Source organism: Hemitrygon akajei, chromosome 6, assembly GCF_048418815.1.
Source record: "Hemitrygon akajei chromosome 6, sHemAka1.3, whole genome shotgun sequence".
NCBI classification, from domain to species: Eukaryota; Metazoa; Chordata; class Chondrichthyes; order Myliobatiformes; family Dasyatidae; genus Hemitrygon; species Hemitrygon akajei.
In genome coordinates, this window is record NC_133129.1 from 180808087 (window position 1) to 180830109 (window position 22023).

The window sequence follows — 22023 nt, forward strand, 5'->3', positions numbered from 1 at the left end:
GCTTCAGATCTGAATATGGATTGTAGGTTAAATTTAAAATACAGCACGAGACAGTAAAATACAGACCAGGGAGACCAGGTAACCAGCACTTAACTCATTTGTCTGCATATGCATGAATCCAATCGACATCCCGTTGCACAAATAAGACAGTAATTAACAATTACTTTGGGTGAGTTGGTGGTAAGATCTAGGCATTTGAAAACTACATGTAACTCAAAAGAAGCATTATGAGGGCATTGTAACTCTAGAAATTGCCCTGTTATCTTTGTTAACATTAAAAATTGTACTGTAATATTCAGTCAGGGAGTCTCTCTCTTTCTATCTAATGCATCTTTGATAACTTCAAGACAGTACATGTAACTCACTCACAGTGCCCCATTGATAAGGAAATGGTGCATTTGGAAAAAAAATTAGAAGTCAGACAAACAAATAGCGTCCAGCAGCTTTAATATGCAGCAGCACAGCATCACAGAAGGAAACAGTTTTATTTAATAGCCAAGGTGGAATCAACTTAGTCCTGACAATCAAAATACAATCTGCCATTGATTTTTTTTGAATTACCCAGTAATTCAAAGTGAATGAAAATTAGAAGTTATTGCTTAAAAAAATTTGAATTCAACAATTCAAATTGGTTGACAAGTAGAAGAGAAAGTTAAACTCTTCTAGCAAACATTAGCACTTACTTACAGCATGTCACATTAACACTGCCGATTATATATTTAAATTGCTCTAACATTAAAAACTATTAAATATGCTAGTATATCTTTAGAGATTTGTGACAGGTTTCCTTTCTGCAGAAGATACCTTGGATCAAATGCCAGCTAAATACCAACACTTTTACAAGGATGCAGTTCCAATGGGTTGCAGACAAAAATGGCACATTTTGGGTTAAATTTATAAATAAAATATTTTATAACCACCCCACCCCCCAGCAACCTAGTTAACATTTTTATTTCGAATTATTTCACCGCCCTCTACTTCAATTTGCTCGTATAACCATTTTCGGTCACAACGACATTCAATGCCACATTTCTGGGATCCACAGTTGGGGCAGGGGTAGAAACAGCCCAAACAACGGTCGTCCAAACAATCACACCGATCCAGTCCACTAAAGATGAGGAGTCCTTGACTGTCATAAACTTTGCTCTTTATGGGCATCGTCTGCCTGCAAGAAAAAACACTGAGTCTGAGCAAGTACACACCAACTTAGAACCATAAAGCCATGAACTATAAGATCATACAACACTATAAGAGCAGAAGTAGGCCATTCAACCCATCAAGTCTGCTCTGCCATTCCATCATGGCTGATTTTTTATCCCACTCAACCCCATTCTCCTGCCTTCTCCATGTAACCTTTGACACCCTCACTAATCAAGTCTGCGATAATGAATTCCAAGGATACCCTTCTACTCCAGGGGTCCACAAACCCCATGCTTAATGGTTTTTGCCCATGGCATAAAAATAGTTGGGAACACCTGGTTCATTCTGTAGCTGTGCCCTCTGTTCCTGGGCTCCCTCAATCTGTTCAATCTCTTCTGCACCCAACTCTCCCCTACACCTTCACTCTGCCAGAGCCATAGATTTGTGCAGCACAGGACAGTGTAAAGAGATTATCTTTATAGAATCAAAGGGCAGAATTCAACAAGTGGTAAAAGAAAATCATGCCTTGCATGGTACAACTATTTTACAAACATGTAGTGTTTTGCACATTTGTCAACCTTAAAAGCACATTATACTTCTATTTACAGAAACTATATTTCATTATTTTGTACGTCTAGATCATATCCTGAATAAACTTCAAGCTGATCTCTTCTTTTGCACCTACAGCTGTATGTCAAATGGTACTGTGCTGCTGTTCCATGAGGTGAATTTTAAACTTATTGATCATGTCTCATTATTGGCTACACACTGCAGTTATTAACATGCGACACCTTGAACTTGACTCACTGTTCAATAAGTTCATGGCACAACTCAACTGTCTGGGCTTCTCACTGTATCCCTTGATCCCATGAGATTCCAAAGATCTAATCGATCTAAATCTTGAATATATTTATCAACTAAGCCCTCACAGCCCACTGAGGAAAGCATTCCAAAGAAGTAATTTCAAATTCTCAATCTCCAGCAGCCAAGCCCTTTACCTTTAATTCTGACCTCTCAATCTATACGCCCGACTTGGAAAAAGCAGCCTCTCCATATTGACTGCAAGTCCTCAAAAGATGTTTTATATTTTAACAACATTTTGTATAGAAAAATTCTCTTTGAAGAATTATTTAAATAAGGCAATTATTTAGTCTAGTTTTATTTCTTTAAGCATATTGCTTCCTTCTCTATGCAAGAAAGATGAATTGTAATGTAATACAATAGAATTAAGCTATTTTTCCTTTGCCATACACAGAGATACTCCACACCCTTGCAGTTATTATTTATGACTAACCTTGACCTTCTTCAGTTACAGACTTCCATAGATATTCTCAGTCTAAAGAAACATTCCTTTAATAATGGAAAAGCAAAGATAGTCTTAATCCTTTTACTTTTCTTTTGGTTTTGACCAAGAATAATTTACATGGATGTCTGCAATGCTCTGTCTCTGCCCCATTTCCATATAAAATTCAACATCAAGATTTAAAATTGTTTAATGTCATTTCCAGTATACAGCATAGAGAATGAAATAATTGTTACTTCAGATCAGATGCAGCACAAGTAAAAATTCAATTAGATAAAGAGCACAATTTTTAAAAAATACAATAGATAAAGACACACAAGATAGCTTATATACATTGATTGATTATAGGTCCATAAAGTGATGCTAGGCACAGGAGTGTCTGTACTAAGTTGAGTGACAAGTAGTGGCATTTGGGGGTGTGGAGGAGTGGATTAGTTTGTGGAGGTGTTGATCAATCTTACTGCTTGGGGAAAGTAACTGTTTGAGTTTGGTAGTCCTGGTGTGGTTGTTACGAGCAGGATGGGTGGGATCCTTAATGATGTTTCTGACCCTCTTCCAGCACCTTTCTATATATACTGTAGGCACGCCCTTGAAGGGACATAGGCTGGTGCCAGTGATGCGTTGAGTCTACCCATTGAAGAGCTAAAGGAATGTCAAGAAGAAACCAGATAATCCGAAAATAAATTTAAACTGAACAGGATTTAGAAAGAGCAGCAAGATTTATTTTGGTTAGAAACAGAAGAGATTTGCAAATGTGGAAAATCCAGAGCAACACACACAAAATACCGGAGGAACTCAGTAGGTCAGGCAGCAGCTATGGAGAGGAAGAAACAGTCAATGTTTCAGGCCGAGACCCTTCATCAGGACTGGAAAGGAAGATGCCATAATAATAAGGTGGGGGAGGAGTAGTACAGGCTGGCAGTGATAGGTAGAAGAGGTAAAGACCTGATAGTAGAAGAGAGCGGGCCTGGGGAGAGAGGGAAGGAGAAGGGGCACTAGAGGGAGGTGATGGGCAAGGTGTAATTTAGAGATACAATCCAACTTTCTTGCTATGGAGGCTTTCAATTTAAAGCAAAGAAATTATTAAAAACATCAGCAGTTTTGTTTTGATTCAGGCTTGTAGTTTAGATGGCTGCAGATAAAACAGAAACTGCTACAGGAATTATTACAAGTAGCTCTTTGATTAGGAACATAATTAATGATGAGTTATTCCCATCTTACCATTGTATGTGCAGAATTAAAACCATGTGGCTCAAAGTGTAACTACTAAGATCTTTAACAAGTGAACTAGCCTGGTATTTCATTAACCTAGTAGACCTGAAAATGGATTCCAGAGCAGTTACAAATGCAGTTTGTAAGTTATCTGATATTACACGATCTACTTGAGAATTATGTGAAAAAAAAAATACACAGTAAGGATAGTGGCATGCATGTGTTTCTCACTATCTCAATCAATCTGTGATTAATGTCACATGCACTGTAGGTGAAAGCAAATCACTGACCCACAGACAGATTTGATGACACTTCTTTAATGATGAGGTTGCTAGTTTTCTGGATACATTTGTAGAGGGCTAAACAATGCAAAAGCAAGCAGCTGGAATGGTCATGTGCTATACTGGCTCTCAAAATCTAAACCAAAATCCTTTGTGAGCTGAAGGGCCTGTACCTATGCTGTACAGTTCTATGTTCAATGTCGACAACCTTTTGTCAGACCAGCTAAAAAGTAAATCAAGAACACCCAAAAACTAATCTCTCCTACCTACACAATGTCCAGATCCCTCCATCTTCCTCATATCTCTCTTAAAAGTTTCTAATGTATTTGCCTCTTATCACCATACCAGACAGCGCATTCCAGGCATCCACCACTGAGTAAAAAACTTACCTGTCATATCCCCTTTGATCCTACCCCCTCTCACCTTTAAAGCATGCCTTATGACATTTCCACCCTTGGAAAAAAGATACTCCCCCTCTATTCTATCTATGCCTCTCATAATCTTATAAACCTCTAACAAGTCTCTCCTTGGCCTCCGCCACACCAGAGAAAACAACCCAAGCTTGCCCAGCCTCTCATGATAACCCATGCCCTCTAAACCAGGCAGCATCCTGGTAAACCTCATTTGCACCCTCTCCAAAGCATCACCATCCTTCCTATAGTGGGTGACCAGATTGTATATGCAGTACCCCAATTGTCCATAAGAGTTCACAAAGAACATCTCCATGGAAAAGTCATTTTCTGGTATTTTTCAGACACAGGAGTAGAATTAGGTTACTCAGTTCATTACTGTGCTCTACCATTTGATCGTGGCTGATTTATTTCCCCAGTTATATATTCCCCAGTTTTCCTCTCAGCCCTATTCTCCTGCATTCTCCTATAATCCTTGACATCCTTACTAATCAAGAAGCTATCAACCTCTGCTTTAAATATACCCAATTACCTAGCCTCCATAACCCTCTGTGGCAATGAATTCCACAGATTCACCACCACCTGGCGAAAGAAATCCCTCCTCATCTCTGTTCTAAAGGGATCTCCTATTCTGAGGCTGTGCTCTCTGGTCCTACACTTTCCCACTATTGGAAACGTACTCTACAGTACCTTGTGAAAGTATTCAGCCCCCAACCCTTTGTTCACACAAATGAGTATTTCAACTAGAGATTCTGATCAATTTAAATGAGAATATTTAGTTGTGAATCACATGCTCCTTTTTTCACATTAGAGCCCAAAGACAGGGAAAATTAAAAAGCATGCAAAATTCAAAATTCAAAAACTGAAATGACAGTAGTTCAAAAGTATCCATCCTCTTTGCTCAGTACTTAGTTGAACTACCTCTCGCAGCTATTACAGCCAGTAGTCTATTGGATAAGTCTCTACTAGTTTTGCACAACGTGATGGAACAAGATTTACCCATTCCTCCTTGCAAAATTGCTCAAACTGTGCCAGATTAGTTGGGGAGCAGTTGGGACAGCAATCTTGAGGACTTGCCAGAGATGTTCAGTAAGGCTAAGGTCAGGACTGTGACTGGGCAACTCAAGGACATCAAATTTCTCCATTTGAAGCCACTCCATGGTTGCTCTAGAAGTGTGTTTTGGGTTGCTGCCCCGCTGAAAGGCAAAGGGTCTCAGCCCAAAACGTCGACTCTACCCTTCTCCATAGATCTGCTGAGTTCCTCCAGCATTTTGTGTGTGTTGCTTGAACTTCCAGCATCTGCAGATTTTCTCCTGTTTGACACAAACTTTCTCCCCAGTTTAAGCTTTACCGGCAGAGGCTAGCAGGTTTTTATCCAAGAGATTTCTGCATTTAGCAGTATTCATCTTCCCATCAAGCTTAACCAGATTTCCAGTCTTTGCTGCTGAAAAGCATCCCCATAGCGTGATTCTGCCTCCACCATACTTTACAGTAGGGATGGTGTTACTTGGCTGATGTGCAGTATTAGATTTGCGCCACATGTACCGTTTAATGTTGACACCACTTTAATCTCATCTGACCACAAAATCTTCTTCCACATCTTTACAGTATTTTCTAGTGATGCTTTGCAAAGTCTTTAAAGGCAAGGAGATGTTTCTATTTTAGTCTTCTTCCTTGTCACTCTTCCATAAATCCCTTTTTGTACAAGTTCTGAGAGACTGTGGAGCCATATCTTCAGTTTGGTTTGGTCTGCTGAAAATCTACCACACTGTTGGACTTTACGGACAAAGGGAAGAAGTGATCCTCCAGTTTTCTACAGCAACAAATTGGGTGAGTTGGTAAGGTAGTACATTGCACCTGAAGAAAGTTAGCATAGTAATTAAAAAGGGGGGGGGGTGAATACTTTTTCAGCCTCACAATTTTGGTTTTAAACTTTTAGTTATTTGTTGACAGACTTTGGTATTTTTCTTTTGATTTGACATCATGCACAACGATTTGTAGATTAGCTCAAAAATCCTACTTCAATGTATTTTAAACATAGAAAATGAGACAGTAAAATGTGAAAATAGTAGTGGGGACTGAATACTTCTTCAAAGCACTGTATCTAGACTCTCAAAATTCTATCTATGCATCTTGCCTTTACAAACATGTGGAAACTTCTGTTATAAAGCACAGGATTATTTTATTATCCATAAGTGGAACCAAGTTTAAGGACAAGTTTTGTACCAATTTTGTAGCTCCTCCATCCATACTTTCCCAAAGCGAAATCATTAAAAACCATCTTAAACTACCACCAATAGAACTTTATCAAAATAAATTATTTTCTTTCATCAGAAGCAGGCCTGGACCAGGCTTAATCATTTCCCGTAATGAAGGTGCCATGGTAGTGTAGTGGTTACCAAGACACTACTACAGCTCAGGTCTGAGTTGGGAGTTCAATTCTGCCGCTACTGTAAGGAGTTTGTACATCCTCCTTGAGGTTAATTGTAGATTGTCCCGTGATTCTAGGCCAGTGCCAGGGATGGCAGGTTTGCTGTTTTAAGGAGAGACTGCAGCGACCTAGTATCTAGTATGTATTCTCCAAAATAATTTGCAAAACCATGGTAGACGCTATGGTAGTGTAGCAATTAAAGCTTGGGTTGTCAGAGTTTGGAGTTCAATTCTGATGCAGTCTGTAAGGAGTTTGTACGTCCTTCCTGTGAGTGTGTGGATTTCCTCCTACGGTCCAAAAACTGTAAATTGTCCTGTGATTAGGATAGGGTTAAACAGGTGCGTTGCTGGACAGTGCGGCTTGTTGGGCCGGATGGCTCTCTAAATAAATAAAGAAAATCAAAACACATCACCAGGTTACCTGTCTGCATTAGACTGACTTGGCTGTTTCGTCTGTTGCTTCCGTTTCACTCTCCGACTGGTTTCCGGAGTAAATTCTTTTATCTGACGGCCTGGATTTGCAAACTGTAATGACCTAAGTGCTTTTGTGGTCCGTGCCTATGGGAATTAAATGCGATCAAAAAGATAAAGAATATTCATACAAAGACAGCTTCCTTCTGACCCAAGCTTGTTCCAGAATAAAAAGAGTGGGTTGTGTCAATTCCAGTCCTTTTCCCCTCCCTTTTCTCAGCTGGAGAACCTTGTCAGATCCCTCTTCAGTACCAGCATTCATTTCAAGAGGACAGAATAGAAAAGCAAGGATGTGATGCTGAGGCTTTATTAGGCATTGGTCAGATCACACCTGGGAGTGATATGAGCAGTTTTGGGGCTCTTATCTAAGAAACGATGTGCTTGCATTGGAGAGGGAGCAGGGGAGGATCACGAGAATAATCCCGGGAATGAAAGGGTTAAAGCATGAAGGACTATGGGCCTATATTTGCTGACGTTTAGAAGAATGGGGTTGGGGGAGATCTTATTGAAACTTGAGGAATATCGAAAGGCCTAGATAGAGTTGATATGGAGAAGACGCTTCCTACAGTGGGGGAGTCTAGGACCAGAGGGCATAGACTCAGAATACAAGTACAACCTTTTAGAACAGAGATTAAATTAAATTTCTTTAGCCAGACTGTGGCAAGTCTGTGGAATTCATTGCTACAGGGGCCTGTGGAGGCCAAGACATTGAGTATATTTAAAGTGAAGGATGATAGGTTCTTGATTAGTAAGGGTGTCAAAGGTTATGGGAAGAAGGCAGGAGAATGGGGATGAGAAGGATAACAAATCAGCCATGATGGAACAGACTCAATGGGCTGAATGGCCTAATTCTGCTTCTATGTCTTATGGTCTCCCCAATTGAGTCGTAACAGTACCCAAAACTTTCCTGAACGATAGCACACTGTAGCTTTCTGAACTGCTGCCAACCAGTGAGGAAATTTGTTCAACAGCAATTAATAATGTCTCCTGGCCTTTTTTTTTCTGTCATTCTCTTTGTTACAGTAGGACGAAAGTCATCTGTGACATCAAATCATTGTGACCACTAGGCCTTTCCAAAGAAGTGCATTTCAATGTGGAACAGAGTTTGAGAAGTGTTTTTTTATATAATTTATACTACTATCCCTGACATTATCCTGGCTATATACTTAATTTTACATGGTCATGTGCTATAACACCTTTCTCTCAAGCTATAGTAATGCATTGAACTGTGGCCCATTGTAATGGTGTTCAATTCCACAGACTGTTGTATATCATCCTGCAACAGTTTGGAACATTCTAGTCATCAATTATTTCCTTAAATATCAGCATTTATCACAACTGCACAACTAACTTCACAAGAAAATCACAGATAAAAACATTCAGCCTTTGTTGCAGGAGCGAAGGAGGATCAGAGGTGACTTAACAGAGGTGTAGAATATGATAAGAGGTTAGCCAGAGACTTTTTCCCAGGGTTGAAATGGCTAATACAAGGGAGCGTAATTTTAAGGCGACTGGATAAAAGCTTATGGTGATGACAGAGATAGGCTCTTTGCATAGAGAATGGAGAGTCCATGGAACGTCTTTTCAGAGGTGATGGTAGAGGCAGACACAGGAGGGACATTTTAGAAACTCTTACATGTGTGCATGGATGAAAGAAAAAACTGGAGGGTTACGTTGGAGGGAGAAGTTAAGATTTATTTTAGAATAGGTTAAAAGGTCTGCACAATGTCATGGCTGAAGGGCCTGTACTGTTCAGTGTTCCATGTGTTCTGCCTTAAAACATTTTTTAAAGCAATTTTGTCATCTTAAATCAAAGCAGTAACTACTTTATCAGCTGGATGGTATTCAGAATTTTAGTTAGTTTATTTTTTTGAGAAATACCAGGAATTGTTCTCAAACCTAATCAACACAAGGTCAGAAGATAAATGTGTAGTGAATATATTGACTGGCTACATCACAGCCTGGTATGGAAACACCAATACTCTTGAACAGAAAAATCCTTAAAAAGTAGTGGATACGGTCCAGTCCATCACAGGTAGAGCCCTCCCTACCACTGAGCACATCTACATGTACTGCTGTCACAGGAAAGCAGAATCCATCATCAGGGACCCCAACCACCCCGGACATCAGTCACTGAAGGTGAATGAGCAAGTGCAGCAGGCAGTGAAGAAGGCTAATGGAATGTTGGCCTTTATTACAAAGGGAATTGAGTACAAGAGCAAGGAAATCCTTTTGCATTTGTACAAGGCCCTGATGAACCCACACCTGGAGTATTGTGTAGAGTTTTGGTCTCCAGGGTTAAGGAAGGACACCCTGGCTGTAGAGGAAGTGCAGTGTAGATTCACGAGGTTAATTCCTGGGATGTCCGGACTGTCTTACGCAGGGAGGTTAGAGAGACTGGGCTTGTACACGCTGGAATTAAGGAGATTGAGAGGGGATCTGATTGCAACATATAAGATTATTAAGGGATTGGACAAGATAGAGGCAGGAAATATGTTCCAGATGCTGGGAGAGTCCAGTACCAGAGGGCATGGTTTGAGAATAAGGGGTAGGTCATTTAGGACAGAGTTAAGGAAAAACTTCTTCTCCCAGAGAGTTGTGGGGGTCTGGAATGCACTGCCTCGGAAGGCAGTGGAGGCCAATTCTCTGGATGCTTTCAAGAAGGAGCTAGATAGGTATCTTATGGATAGGGGAATCAAGGGATATGGGGACAAGGCAGGAACCGGGTATTGATAGTAGATGATCAGCCATGATCTCAGAATGGCAGTGCAGGCTCGAAGGGCTGAATGGTCTATTTCTGCACTTATTGTCTATTGACATGCTCTCTTCTCACTCTCCATCAGAAAGAAGGTACAGGAGCCTCAGGACTTGCATCACATGTTCAGGAACAGTTATTACCCCTCAACTATCAGGCTCTTGAACAAAAGGTGATAACTTCACTCAACTTCACTTGCCCCATCATTGAAATGTTCCCACAACCTATGGACTCACTTTCAAGGACTCATATTATTGATATTTATTGCTTATTTATTTATTTATTTATTATCATTATTTCTTTCTCTTTGTATTTGCTCATTTCATTGTCTTCTGCACTCTGGTTGAATGCCCAATAGATTCATTGAGTATGCCCACAGGAAAATTAATCTCAGAGTTGTATATGTACTTTGATAATACATTTACTTTGAACTTTGAATTTGTATTCCAGTGGGGAAACACCACTGGGGCAGAAGTTGCATCATACCAAAGTCCAAATCTGAAGTGTAAACTTCAGAAGACCCACAAACTGCTTTGGCTTATTATTATCACACGTACTGAAATACAGTGACAAGATTTTGTTTTTTGTGCACTCCAGGCAGATCATACCATACAAAAGTACAGTGAGGTAGTAAGGAGAGAAGCAGAATGTAGAATGTTGTGCTGCCATTACAGAGAAAGTGCTGTGTAGTTAGACAGATGAAGTGCAAAGACAACAAACGGGTAGATTGAGAGAGCAAGAATACATCTTTCAGGACACTTCAAGTCTGTTCATTTAGCAGTGGGATAGAAGTCATCTAGATCTGGTAGTACATATTATCTTCCACTGATGTGGGGGGGGAGTGGGAGGAAGAGAGAATGATTATGTTGGCTGCTTTCCCGAGGTAGCAGAAAGTGGAAACAAAGTCAGAGGAAAAGAGGTTGTTTTAAGGATACCCATCAAAGTGAATTATTTGCTCAATATAACTTTAACAGATACCACCTAATCTTTAAGTAATAGAACACCACAGCACATAAACAGGTCCAGATAGTCCATACCAACCTAATCATCTGCCTAGTCCCAGTTGCCTATACCTGGACCACATCCCTCCCATCTATGTACCTATTCAAACTTCACTTTAAATGTTGCAATTCAAACTGCATCCAACCACTTCCACTGGCAGCTTGTTTCACCCTCTGAGTGAAGAGGTTTCCCCTTCAGATTCCCCTCATCTTTCACCTTTCACCCTAAACCTATCATCTCCAGTTCTAGATTTCACACAATCTGAGAGGGAAAAGCCTGCATACATTCACTCCATCTATAGATAGATAGATAGATACTTTATTCATCCCCATGGGGAAATTCAACTTTTTTTCCAATGTCCCATACATTTGTTGTAGCAAAACTAATTACATACAATACTTAACTCAGTAAAAAAATATGATATGCATCTAAATCACTATCTCAAAAAGCATTAATAATAGCTTTTAAAAAGTTCTTAAGTCCTGGCGGTAGAATTGTAAAGCCTAATGGCATTGGGGAGTATTGACCTCTTCATCCTGTCTGAGGAGCATTGCATCGATAGTAACCTGTCGCTGAAACTGCTTCTCTGTCTCTGGATGGTGCTATGTAGAGGATGTTCAGCGTTATCCATAATTGACCGTAGCCTACTCAGCGCCCTTCGCTCAGTTACCGATGTTAAACTCTCCAGTACTTTGCCCACGACAGAGCCCGCCTTCCTTACCAGCTTATTAAGACGTGAGGCATCCCTCTTCTTAATGCTTCCTCCCCAACACGCCACCACAAAGAAGAGGGCGCTCTCCACAACTGACCTATAGAACATCTTCAGCATCTCACTACAGACATTGAATGACGCCAACCTTCTTAGGAAGTACAGTCGACTCTGTGCCTTCCTGCACAAGGCATCTGTGTCCTCATCATTTTGTATACCTCTATAAGATCTCTATGATCCTTTCCTATGCTGGGGGCAAATTTTCACTATTCTTCTCCATGTGGTCTTCATGTCCACTATTCTTTCCCAGAAGCTTTCAAGAAGTCCCAAGACTCAAATGCAGGCATGTCCCCACATGAGCTGCTACCTTACAACTCTAGAAACATAGTGCTCAATGCTGAATGGAGTTTGCATGCTCTCTATGTGGGTTTCCCTTTGGTGCTCTAGCTTCACCCTGGGTGGGATTGATGGGAAAGTGAGGACAATTAAACACATTAGTGTAGGACTGGCACGCTGGGTACTGGCTCACCTGGGAGTTGGGCTAAGGGCCCAACCTGCATGAATCAATCACCCAATGACCAACAGGTCAAACACTAAAAAAGCTGTTGGAATTAACTGATGGGATAATGGATTACTATGCAACATTTGAAATTTTCAAAGTTCAAAGTAAATCTATTATCAACGTACATATATGTCTCCATATACAACCCCGAGATTCATTGTCTTGAAGACATTCAGTAGAAGAAATACAATAGAATCAATGAAAAACTACACACAAAGACTAACAAGTAACCAATGGGCAAAAGAAGGCAAACTATGAAAATAATAAATAAATCAATGCATACATAAATAAATAAATACATACATACTGAAAACATAAGTTGCAGAGTCTTTGAAAGTGAATCCATAGGTTGTGTTAAGTGATTCAGTTCAATGTTGACATGAGTGAAGTTATCCCTCTGGTTCAGGAATGGTGACATGAGTGAAGTTATCCCTCTGGTTCAGGAATGGTGACATGAGTGAAGTTATCCCTCTGGTTCAGGAGCCTGATGGCTGAAGAGTAACCACTATTCCTCAACTTAGTGGTATGCAGCCAATGGCTCCTGCACCTCGTTCCCGATGGCAGCAGCAAGAAGAGCTGGTAGGGGTCCACGATGACGGATCCTGCTTTCTTGTAGCTGGTGCTCAATGATGGAGAGGACTTTCTCCATCATTGAACTGGGCTGTATTCATTACTTTTAAATGAGTACCCAGCTATTCTCAACTACGCAAGTTACTCAACTCAAAGCTAAAACTAGCACAGAACATTCTGTAAAATTGCCCATTAACCCACAAAATGACGAAGGATGCTATTCCCAATTCATGCCGTTTATCAATTTTCATGTTATTTCAAATTCACGATCTGCTTGCCAGCATCTGCTGTAAACTCGGGCTACTTTAGAAGCAATGGATTATTACAATAATTTAGTAGCTTTAAAATTGTTAAAGACAATTCCAGAATCTCAGGTGGTGACGAGTGGGCATTCAGGAACAAGATATACCAGCTAGTTGAGTGGTGTCGTAACAACAATCTTGCACTCAACTTCAGTAAAACCAAAGAACTAATAGTTGTGGACTTCAAAGAGAGAAAGATGTGGAACACACACCAGTTCCCATAGAAGGATCAGAAGTGGAAAGAATGAGCAATTTCAGTTTCCTGGGTATCAATATCTCTGAGGATCTAACCTGGACTCAACATATTGATGCAGCTACAAGGAAGGAACAACAGTGGTTATATTTCATCACGAGTTTGAGGACATTTAGTATTTCACCAAAAACACTCCCAAATGTCTACAGATGTACCAGGGTGAGCATTCTAATGACTGCATCACTGTCTAGTATGGTGGGGGGGGGGGGGGGTTACTGCACAGGCTCAAAGTAAGCTGCAGAGTTGTTAACCTAGCCAGCTCCATCATGGGCACTCGCCTCTGTAGGACATCTTCAAGGAATAATGCCTCAAAAATTTGGCATCCATCATTAAGGACCCCCATCATCCAGTTCAGGCCTTGTTCTCACTGCTACCATCTGGTAGGAGATACAGAATCCTGAAAGTACACACTCAACAATTCAGGAACAGCTTCTTCCCCTCTGCCATCCAATTCCGAAATGGACATTCAACACACGAACACTACCTTACTACCTTTTGCATTTCTATTTCTGCACTAATATATTTAATTTTTTAAATATTTTATATGTTTTTCTGATTCTGAAGATGCTCCTTCAATTTTGTCTTTTTTTAAAGAAACAAATCAAACATGAAGAAGCATCACTGCAGAAGGGCCTGATTAAGGGTCTCCACCTGAAACATTCACTCTCATTCCCACTCCATAGACACTGCTTGACCTGCTGAGTTCATCCAGTATTTTGTATATATGTTACCCATCACTCAAACTCCACAATAGACAGTCCCAAGCCCAGCTGCGAAAGGAGGAGGGTTGGGTATGGGGCTAGCAACCCCATCCCGTAAAAACCCAGTGCCACAGATATGCCAGCAGAAGCTGCAAAGACCTCATCCCTGGGAAAGGAAGGATACACCAAGATGGGCTACACCTGGAAACAGCGTGAAACGCAGGCGCAGGACAGAGGACTCTGTCGGCGGCCTATGCCCCGGTAAAGGTGATGGGCTTAAGCAAGTAAGTAACCAATCACTGCATCAACTTGAAAGATGCTGCACTTCATTACATTCATGCTTTCACTCCGATAACAATAAACTGATTTTTTCTGCTAATGTAAATTTGGCAGTCATACAAGCTTCAATGGGTCGGCCATAACCAGAGATGTGGCTGGAGAATGAATTTCTCCTGCTTGTATTAAAAGTTACACCATTTAAAAACCCTTACAAATGTGCACTTGCTCGCCAACCTTTTCCCTCAATAAATCTCTCAGCTACAATTAGAATAGGGGACAAAGGCATTGTCAATGTTGACAATAATCATTTCTTATGCACCTTCATGCAAAAATACTCTTGGGAAACTCATCATCATTCTGACTGCTCTAACAGCTCCTTTGGGAACTGGATGCGCTCTAAAATCTCAACATGCCATCCCTGATGAGGGCTAAAAGTGAACAAAATGCAATAAAAAGCACAAGCCAAATACAAGTGCCAGCTGTTGAAAAACATAGCAGATGAAAATGCAAAGAGAAGCAAGTGCCTTATTGCCCACAAACAAGAAAACTAATGGAAATTGGAGTTCAATTTGAAATAACGGCGAGTCAGAGTAAATTAAGGAGATAGAGAGCTTAGTGACATGGTGTCATGACAAAAATCTTTACCTCAATGTCAGCAAAAGTCAGAACTGGTCATTGAGTTCAGAAAGTGGGGGGGGGGAGGCAATGCGTATGCTTCTCTTTACATCAGCAGTACTAAGATTGAGGGAGTTGAGAGCTCCAAGTTCCTATGAGTAAAACATCACCAAATCCCTGCCCTGGTCCAACCATGCAGATGCCATGGCCGAGAGAGTGCATCAGTAACCAATCAAAACGAGTTGGACCAATATAAACACCAGCATTCAGCAGAAACACTCAATTGCACACTGATGTCACCTTGACTGGTGATAAAATGTTTGTGACCTAATCTCCAGGCTCAGCGAACAGCCTTACAAAAAAAAACTGTATTTCCTCAGGAGGCCCCAGAAATTCAGCATGCCGCCACTGAACCTGACCAACTTTTACAGGTGCACCCCAGAAAGCATACCATCAGGATGCATCACAGCTTGGTATAGCAAATCCTCTGCCTGAGACATCAAGAAGCCAAGAAGAGATGTGGGTACAGCACAGGACATCACGGAAACCAGTTTTCTCTCCATCAACACTGTCAACACTACTCACTGACTCTAAAAAGCAGCTGACATAATCAAAGACCCCACACACCCCAGACATTCACTCTTCTCCCACGAAGCAAAATATACAAAAGACTGAAGGCACATACCACCAGGCTCAAAGACAGCTTCAATCCTGCAGCTATAAGACTCTTGAATGGTTCTCTTGTACTTTAAGATGGAGTGTTACCCTACTGTACACCACTTCCTTCAATACATCACTCGTTTGTTTGTTTTATGCTGTACCACATGACATGGGTGATTGTGGTCTTTCCATGGCCACGATAGTTCTTGGCAATTTATTCTACAGAAGTGGTTTGCCATTGCCTTTTTCGGGGCAGTGTCTTTTCAAGACAGGTGACCCCAGCCAATATCAATACTCTTCAGAGATTGTCTGCCTGGCCTCTTTGGTCGCATAACCAGGACTTGTGATACCACCTGCTCCCATGGCTTCAGGCTTCACATAACCCTGATCGGGGTGGGGGGAGGGGATAAGCAGGTGCTACACCTTGCTCAAGGGTGACCTGCAGACTAACGGAGGGAAGGAGCACCTTACACCTCCTTTGGTAGAGACAGATCTCCACCCCACCACACAGCTACATCACTGTCTTACAAATAAGAAAGCAGCCACTTACAATTGAGAAATTGTTTCTTTCAGGGGTAGGGAATCTCTGCAATTTTCCTGGGGAAGAAGGGCTACAGGGGAGACATGAAGCTGATCATATTGAACAGTGGGTAGGCTCAGGGGGCCAGGTTCTTACTCTTGTTCTTAATTTCATGTGCTCTTCCTATATATTCACACAGGCTTCATCTGTGTCAGAACCTTAGAGCCTATATTCTCCTTTGTGACCCCCTTCTTTTCCAGTCCTGATGAAGCATCTCGACCTGTTTATTCATTTCCATAAACAACGCCCAACCTGCTAAGTTCCTCCAGCATTTTGTGCCCGTTGCTTTGGAGCAAAATTATGCCATATGGTTCATCAAATCTGCGCTGCCATTCCATCATGGCTGATTTATGATCCCTCTCAACCCCATTCTCCTGCCTTCTCCCCGTAACCTTTGACACCCTGACTAATCAAAAACCTATCAAACTCCACTTTCAAAAACCTATCAAACTCCACTTTAAATATGTGTAACGACTTGGCCTCAACAGTCATCTGTGGTAATTATTTCCACAGATTCACCACACTCTGGTTAAAGAAATTCTTCCTCATCTCTGTTCCAAAGCACCATCCTTCCATTCTGGCACAGTGCTGTCTAGTCCTAGGCTCACCCACTATAGGAAACATCCTCTCCACATCCACTCTATCTAGGCCTTTCAATATTCAATAGGTTTCAGTGAGATACCCACACATTCTTCTAAACTTCAGCAAGTACAGGCCCAAGAGCCATCAAACGCTCCTTATATGTTAACCCTTTCCTTCCTGTGATCACACTTGTGAACCTCCTCTGCATCCTCTTCACTGCCAACTCATTCTTTCTTAAATATAAGGCACAAAACTACTCATAATGTAGTCAGACCAATACTTTATAAAGCCTCAGTATTACATACTTGCTTTTATTTTCTAGTCCTAACAAAATGAATATTAACATTGCATTTACCTTCCTTACTACTGACTCACCTGCAAGTTAACATTTAGGGCATCCTGCACAAGGACTCCCGAAAACTTTACACATCTGATTTCTGAATTCACTCCGTTCAGGAAGTAGTCTATGTCTTTATTACTTCTACCAAAGTGCATAACCATACACTTCCCTACACTATATTTCATCTGCCACTTCTTTGCCATTTATCCTAATCTATCTAAGTCCTTCTGCAGCCTCCCTACTTCCTGAACACCACCTGCATCTTCACCTAACTTTGTATCATCTGCAAACTTGGCCTCAAAACCATTGATTCTGTCATCTAGATCATAAACATAAAATATAAAAAGCAACAGATCCAACATCAACCCCTCGGAACACAACTGGTCACCAGCAGACAACATGAAAAGGCCTCCTTGATTGCTACCCTTTGCCTTCTGCCAGTCATCCAATCTCCTGCCCATACTAGTAATAGAAACATAGAAAACCTACAGCACAATACAGGCCTTTCGGCCCACAAAGCTGTGCCAAACATGTCCTTACCTTAGAAATTCCCTAGGGTTCCCACAGCCCTCTATTTTTCTGTGCTCCATGTACCTGCCCAGGAGTCTCTTAAAAGACCCTATCGTATCCACCTCCATCACTGTTGCCGGCAGTCCATTCCATGCACTCACCACTCTCTGCATAAAAAAACTTAACCCTGACATCTCCTCTGTATACTGTGGGCTCTTGTTTAGCAACCTCTTTAAGATTCAGCTTTTTAAAATCAATTGGTTGCCCATCCTAACATGGGCACACTCTCTTTATATCAGTATCTGTCTTAACCTGTAGTAAAGTGCCAAACATTTCAATCTGCTTAAGTCACTGCGTGAAGATCATAGCAAAGACCACATAGTGGTGTCCACAGATGGCAGATTCCAATGACATTTGTCGTGCTGGCAGATCTTTCCGTTCAGAAATTGGGAACTAACTGAGGTACATCATACCATCAGTGAAGAGGGGAAGGTCAACAGAATCTGATTTCGGCTACTAATGTGGACATAGTTACAAGTCACAGCAATAACAAAATCACTTCTAAGGACTCTTCATCTCATGCTCTTGTTATTTATTGGTTATTTATTTATTAACATTATTTCATTTTTATTTTTTGTATTTGCATAGCTTGTTGACTTTTGCACACTGGTTGTTGTCTGTCCTGATGGGGGGGCTGGGTCTTCCATTGAGACTACTGTATTATGTTTCTTGGATTTACTGAGTATGCCCACAAGAAAATAAATCTGGTGACATATATGCACTTTGGTAAGAAATTTCCTTTGAACTTTGAATGATAAATACACTGAATACATCCTGTAAACAGATTCTGTATGCTGGAAAGCCAGAGCAACCCACACAAAATACTGGAGGAACTCAGCAGGTCAGGCAGCATCTATGGAGAGTAATAATGCTGCCTTATTCTTCTCCGTAGATGCTGCCTGACCTGTTAAGCTCCTCCAGTATTTTGTGTGTGTAGTTAATAAGGAAAGAATGCAGGGATTTAAAATACAAGCTCAGGGTTAATCACCCTGTATTTTAATCAAAAAGTACCAGAGTATATCAACCACTACTCAAATCCGGGAGTGAAAAGAAATCCAAAATAAAGCAATGCTTCTAAACAAGATAGCAACCAACCTGAGTGCTGAAGAATCACGAGTAACAGAGTCAGGTATATGCAGCACAGAAACACACCCTTTGTCCCAAACTCAACCATACAAATCAAGGTGCCTGCCTGAGGTAGTCCCTTCTTTCCATGCTTGGCTTTGACACAAACATTCCTAAAGTTAATGCCATGGAACCTCTGGCCTAAACATTTGTTGTACATGAACCTGTCCAAATCACCTCAAGGTGATTGGAGGAACGTACAAGGGGCCGTCAGAGGTAGGTTATTTACTGAGAGCATGGTGGGTGTGTGGTACACCGTGACAGTGGTGGTGGTAGAGCCAGATACATTAGGGACATTTAAGAAACCTTTCAATAGGCTCATGGATGACAGAAAAATGGAGGGCAGTATAGAAGGGTTTAGTTCAATCTCAGAGTAGGTTAGAAAGGTCCGCGCATCGTGGGCTGAAGGGCCTGTACTGCGCTGTAATGCTCCATGGTCAAGTTTCTCTTAAACTTTGTAATTGTTCCTGCTTCAACCACTTCCACTGGCAGTTCTTTCTGTATTCCCACCACCCTCTGAAACATCTGGCGGAGTTCTCTCTCATCTTAAATCTATCCCCTCTAGCTTTAGGGGGACCTTATTTACATCTCCAATGATTTTATAAATCTTCATTTAACCTCTAGGGTGGTGGGGTGGAGATATGTCACTACCAAAGGAGGTATAATGTGCAACAGCCCTCCACTAGTTTGCAGGTCACCCTTGGGTAAGGAGTAGTCCTGGTTAGCACCCCACCCCCCCCCCCAACCAATCAGAGTTACATGAGCCATGGTGCATATCACAAGTCCTGGTTATACAACCACTGATGAGGCAGACAATCTCTAAATAGAGTATTTTTAATGGCTGGGGCCACTTGTCTTGTAAAGACACTGCTCAGAGGAAGGCAATGGAAAACCACTTCATAAGGCATGGCACATAATGATGATGATTTAACCTCGGCCCCCTCTGCTCCTAAGAAAGACATTCCACCTGATTCTCTCCTTATAACGGTGGCCTAGTCCTAGGGAGTAGAAGATATGCTGACAGGGTCCAGAAAAAAATTCACAAGAATGATTCTGGGAATGAATAGCTTAACATATGACAAACATTTCATGTGTGGGCCTGAAAGTGAAGTTTAAAAGGACTGGGAGAAGATCTTGTTGAAGCTTACCAAATACCGAAAGGCCTAGACAGACCAGATATGGAGAAGAAGCGTCTGTTAATAGGATGATCTAGGATCCAAGAGCACAGCCTCAGAACAAAAGGGACATCCTTTTACAATTGAGATGTAGAGGAATGTATTCAGCCAGAGGGTGGTGAATCTCTGGAATTGCAAGAGAGGCCTGTGGTGGCCAAGTTATTCAGTGTATTCAAGGTAAATTGATGGGTTCTTGATTAGAAAAGGCAACTTGGGGAAGGTGGAAGGAAAAATAAATCAGTGATGATTGAATGGCAGAGCAGACTCAATGGTCTGAAAGACCTAATTCTATTCCTGTTAAGAGATAAGAGGCAGCAGGTACTGAAATCTGATACAAAACACAAAATTCTGAAAAAACGCAGTAGGTCAGGCAGAATCCATGGAGGGAAATAGACAGTCGATGCTTTGAAGGTCTTGATACAAAATCTAAAACTAGAGGACGCAGCCTCAGAATAGAGGGGCATCCTTTTAGCCAGAGAGCAGCAAATCTGTGGAATTTGTTGCCACAGTCGGCTGTGGAGGACACGTCATTGGGTATATTAATGCAGAAGTTGATAGAGTTTTGATTACTCAGGGCGCTAAGGGGTACCAGGAGACGAACTGAGAGAGAAAATGGATCAGAGATGATTAGCAGACTTGATGGGCTGAATGGTCCAGTTCTGCTCTTGTATCTTATGGTATTGTCAACTGACACACACACACACACACACCCTCTCTATTGCTTCCTGTATGGCTCCCAAGTCTTAAAGGAGTTGGGAAGTAGGTGGAGACAAGACTGAGTTTCAGGGAAGGGGCGGAGCTTATCACTTGACGGACAAGGCATTGACATGAGACACGTGGGGAGGGGCCAAGCAGCAGAAAGGAGACAGTCGCCTGAAGAATGGGGCGTGGCCAATTGGAGAGGCGGAGCTTTCGTCAGAGGGGCGTGGTTTGCAGCTCGACGATCGGAATGTGGGGGGAGGGGCCGCACCCAAAGGTCGGCGACGGCCTTCCTCCCGTCCTTGGCCCCACGCCGCCACCCTCCTTCCTGCGATCACTGCCCCAGCAGTCAAAGCTCGGCGAATATACTTCACCTTACTGCCGGACGCCGGCTGAGCTCGCTGGGCGCGCTTGCCGGCGTTGTGACGGGAGCCGTTGCCACTGCCCGCGGACGGAGGCCTGTCGCGCTCCATCCGCGCCTGCTCGCCCCGCTCACCTGCTTCCGCGGCCTCAGTTCCCCTTTCAGTTTCCGCATTTTGCCGCCCCAGGCGACCGTTGAACGACGCCTAGCTCTAGCACTCCAACCCACGGGGAGGTGGCAGAAGGCGGGGTAAGCACCATCAATGACAGCAGGACCCACCAATCGACAACCAGACTAGTTGACAGTTCTCATTCCCTATTCGTCTATCGAGCTGCTAATCAACTCACCGAGTTCGTTGTGGAAATAACGCCTGGAAGGCGGAGTTGTAAAGGATTGCCAGTATTCTGCACCAATGGTAATTGAACGCTGATAGGCTGATTATGATGTCCATTATGCTTTCAACCCGATCTGGGGTTACGGCGAAGTGTACGCCCCCTGGAAGGAGGTGAGATTGCATATGATTGACAGTACAGTAAACCAATGACGTTAGGAACTGGAACGAAACGGCTTCGCTTAAGTGAATGGCTATCAACAAAGTCAATTTCGGGAAGTTGCTTTGCATTTAATCAAATTGAGGTGGTGAGCATCAAAACCTGCCACATACATTCCCTGACTGCACCCATGTTTGTATTTCTGGTCTGCATGAATAATGTGAGGACTCCGTTGGTTGGGGTCGACCATGCATGTTTTGTCCTAGCTGTTCTACATATACACAAACCACGGGGCAATACGATACAGAGAGCAAGCTCTTGCTCATGCAGTAGGCTCCCCTCTCCAGGTAGCTGATGGAACGGCAGAAACCGCTACAGTTTTAAATGATGATTTCAACACCCACTGTAGATGCTGGAAGTCCAAAATAAAATGGGAGTGTCCATT

At 42.0% G+C, this 22023-nt stretch overlaps 1 protein-coding gene across 3 annotated transcripts; it reads right to left on the minus strand.

Annotated features, from left to right (window-relative positions):
- Positions 1-430: 430 nt before the first annotated feature.
- On the minus strand, positions 431-21411 carry LOC140729731 (ARL14 effector protein-like). 3 transcript variants are annotated; one of them, XM_073049859.1, is made up of 3 exons: positions 21223-21380; positions 7198-7334; positions 431-1165 (listed from the first exon to the last, which is right to left on the minus strand). In XM_073049859.1, the coding sequence occupies exons 1-3, from the start codon at positions 21259-21261 to the stop codon at positions 937-939; spliced, it is 405 nt and encodes a 134-aa protein (XP_072905960.1). In that variant the 5' UTR covers positions 21262-21380; the 3' UTR covers positions 431-936. The 3 variants fall into 3 exon arrangements, with proteins under 3 accessions (XP_072905960.1, XP_072905959.1, XP_072905961.1); XM_073049858.1 differs by having other exon boundaries at positions 21101-21233; XM_073049860.1 differs by lacking the exon at positions 7198-7334 and having other exon boundaries at positions 21101-21411.
- Positions 21412-22023: the final 612 nt, after the last annotated feature.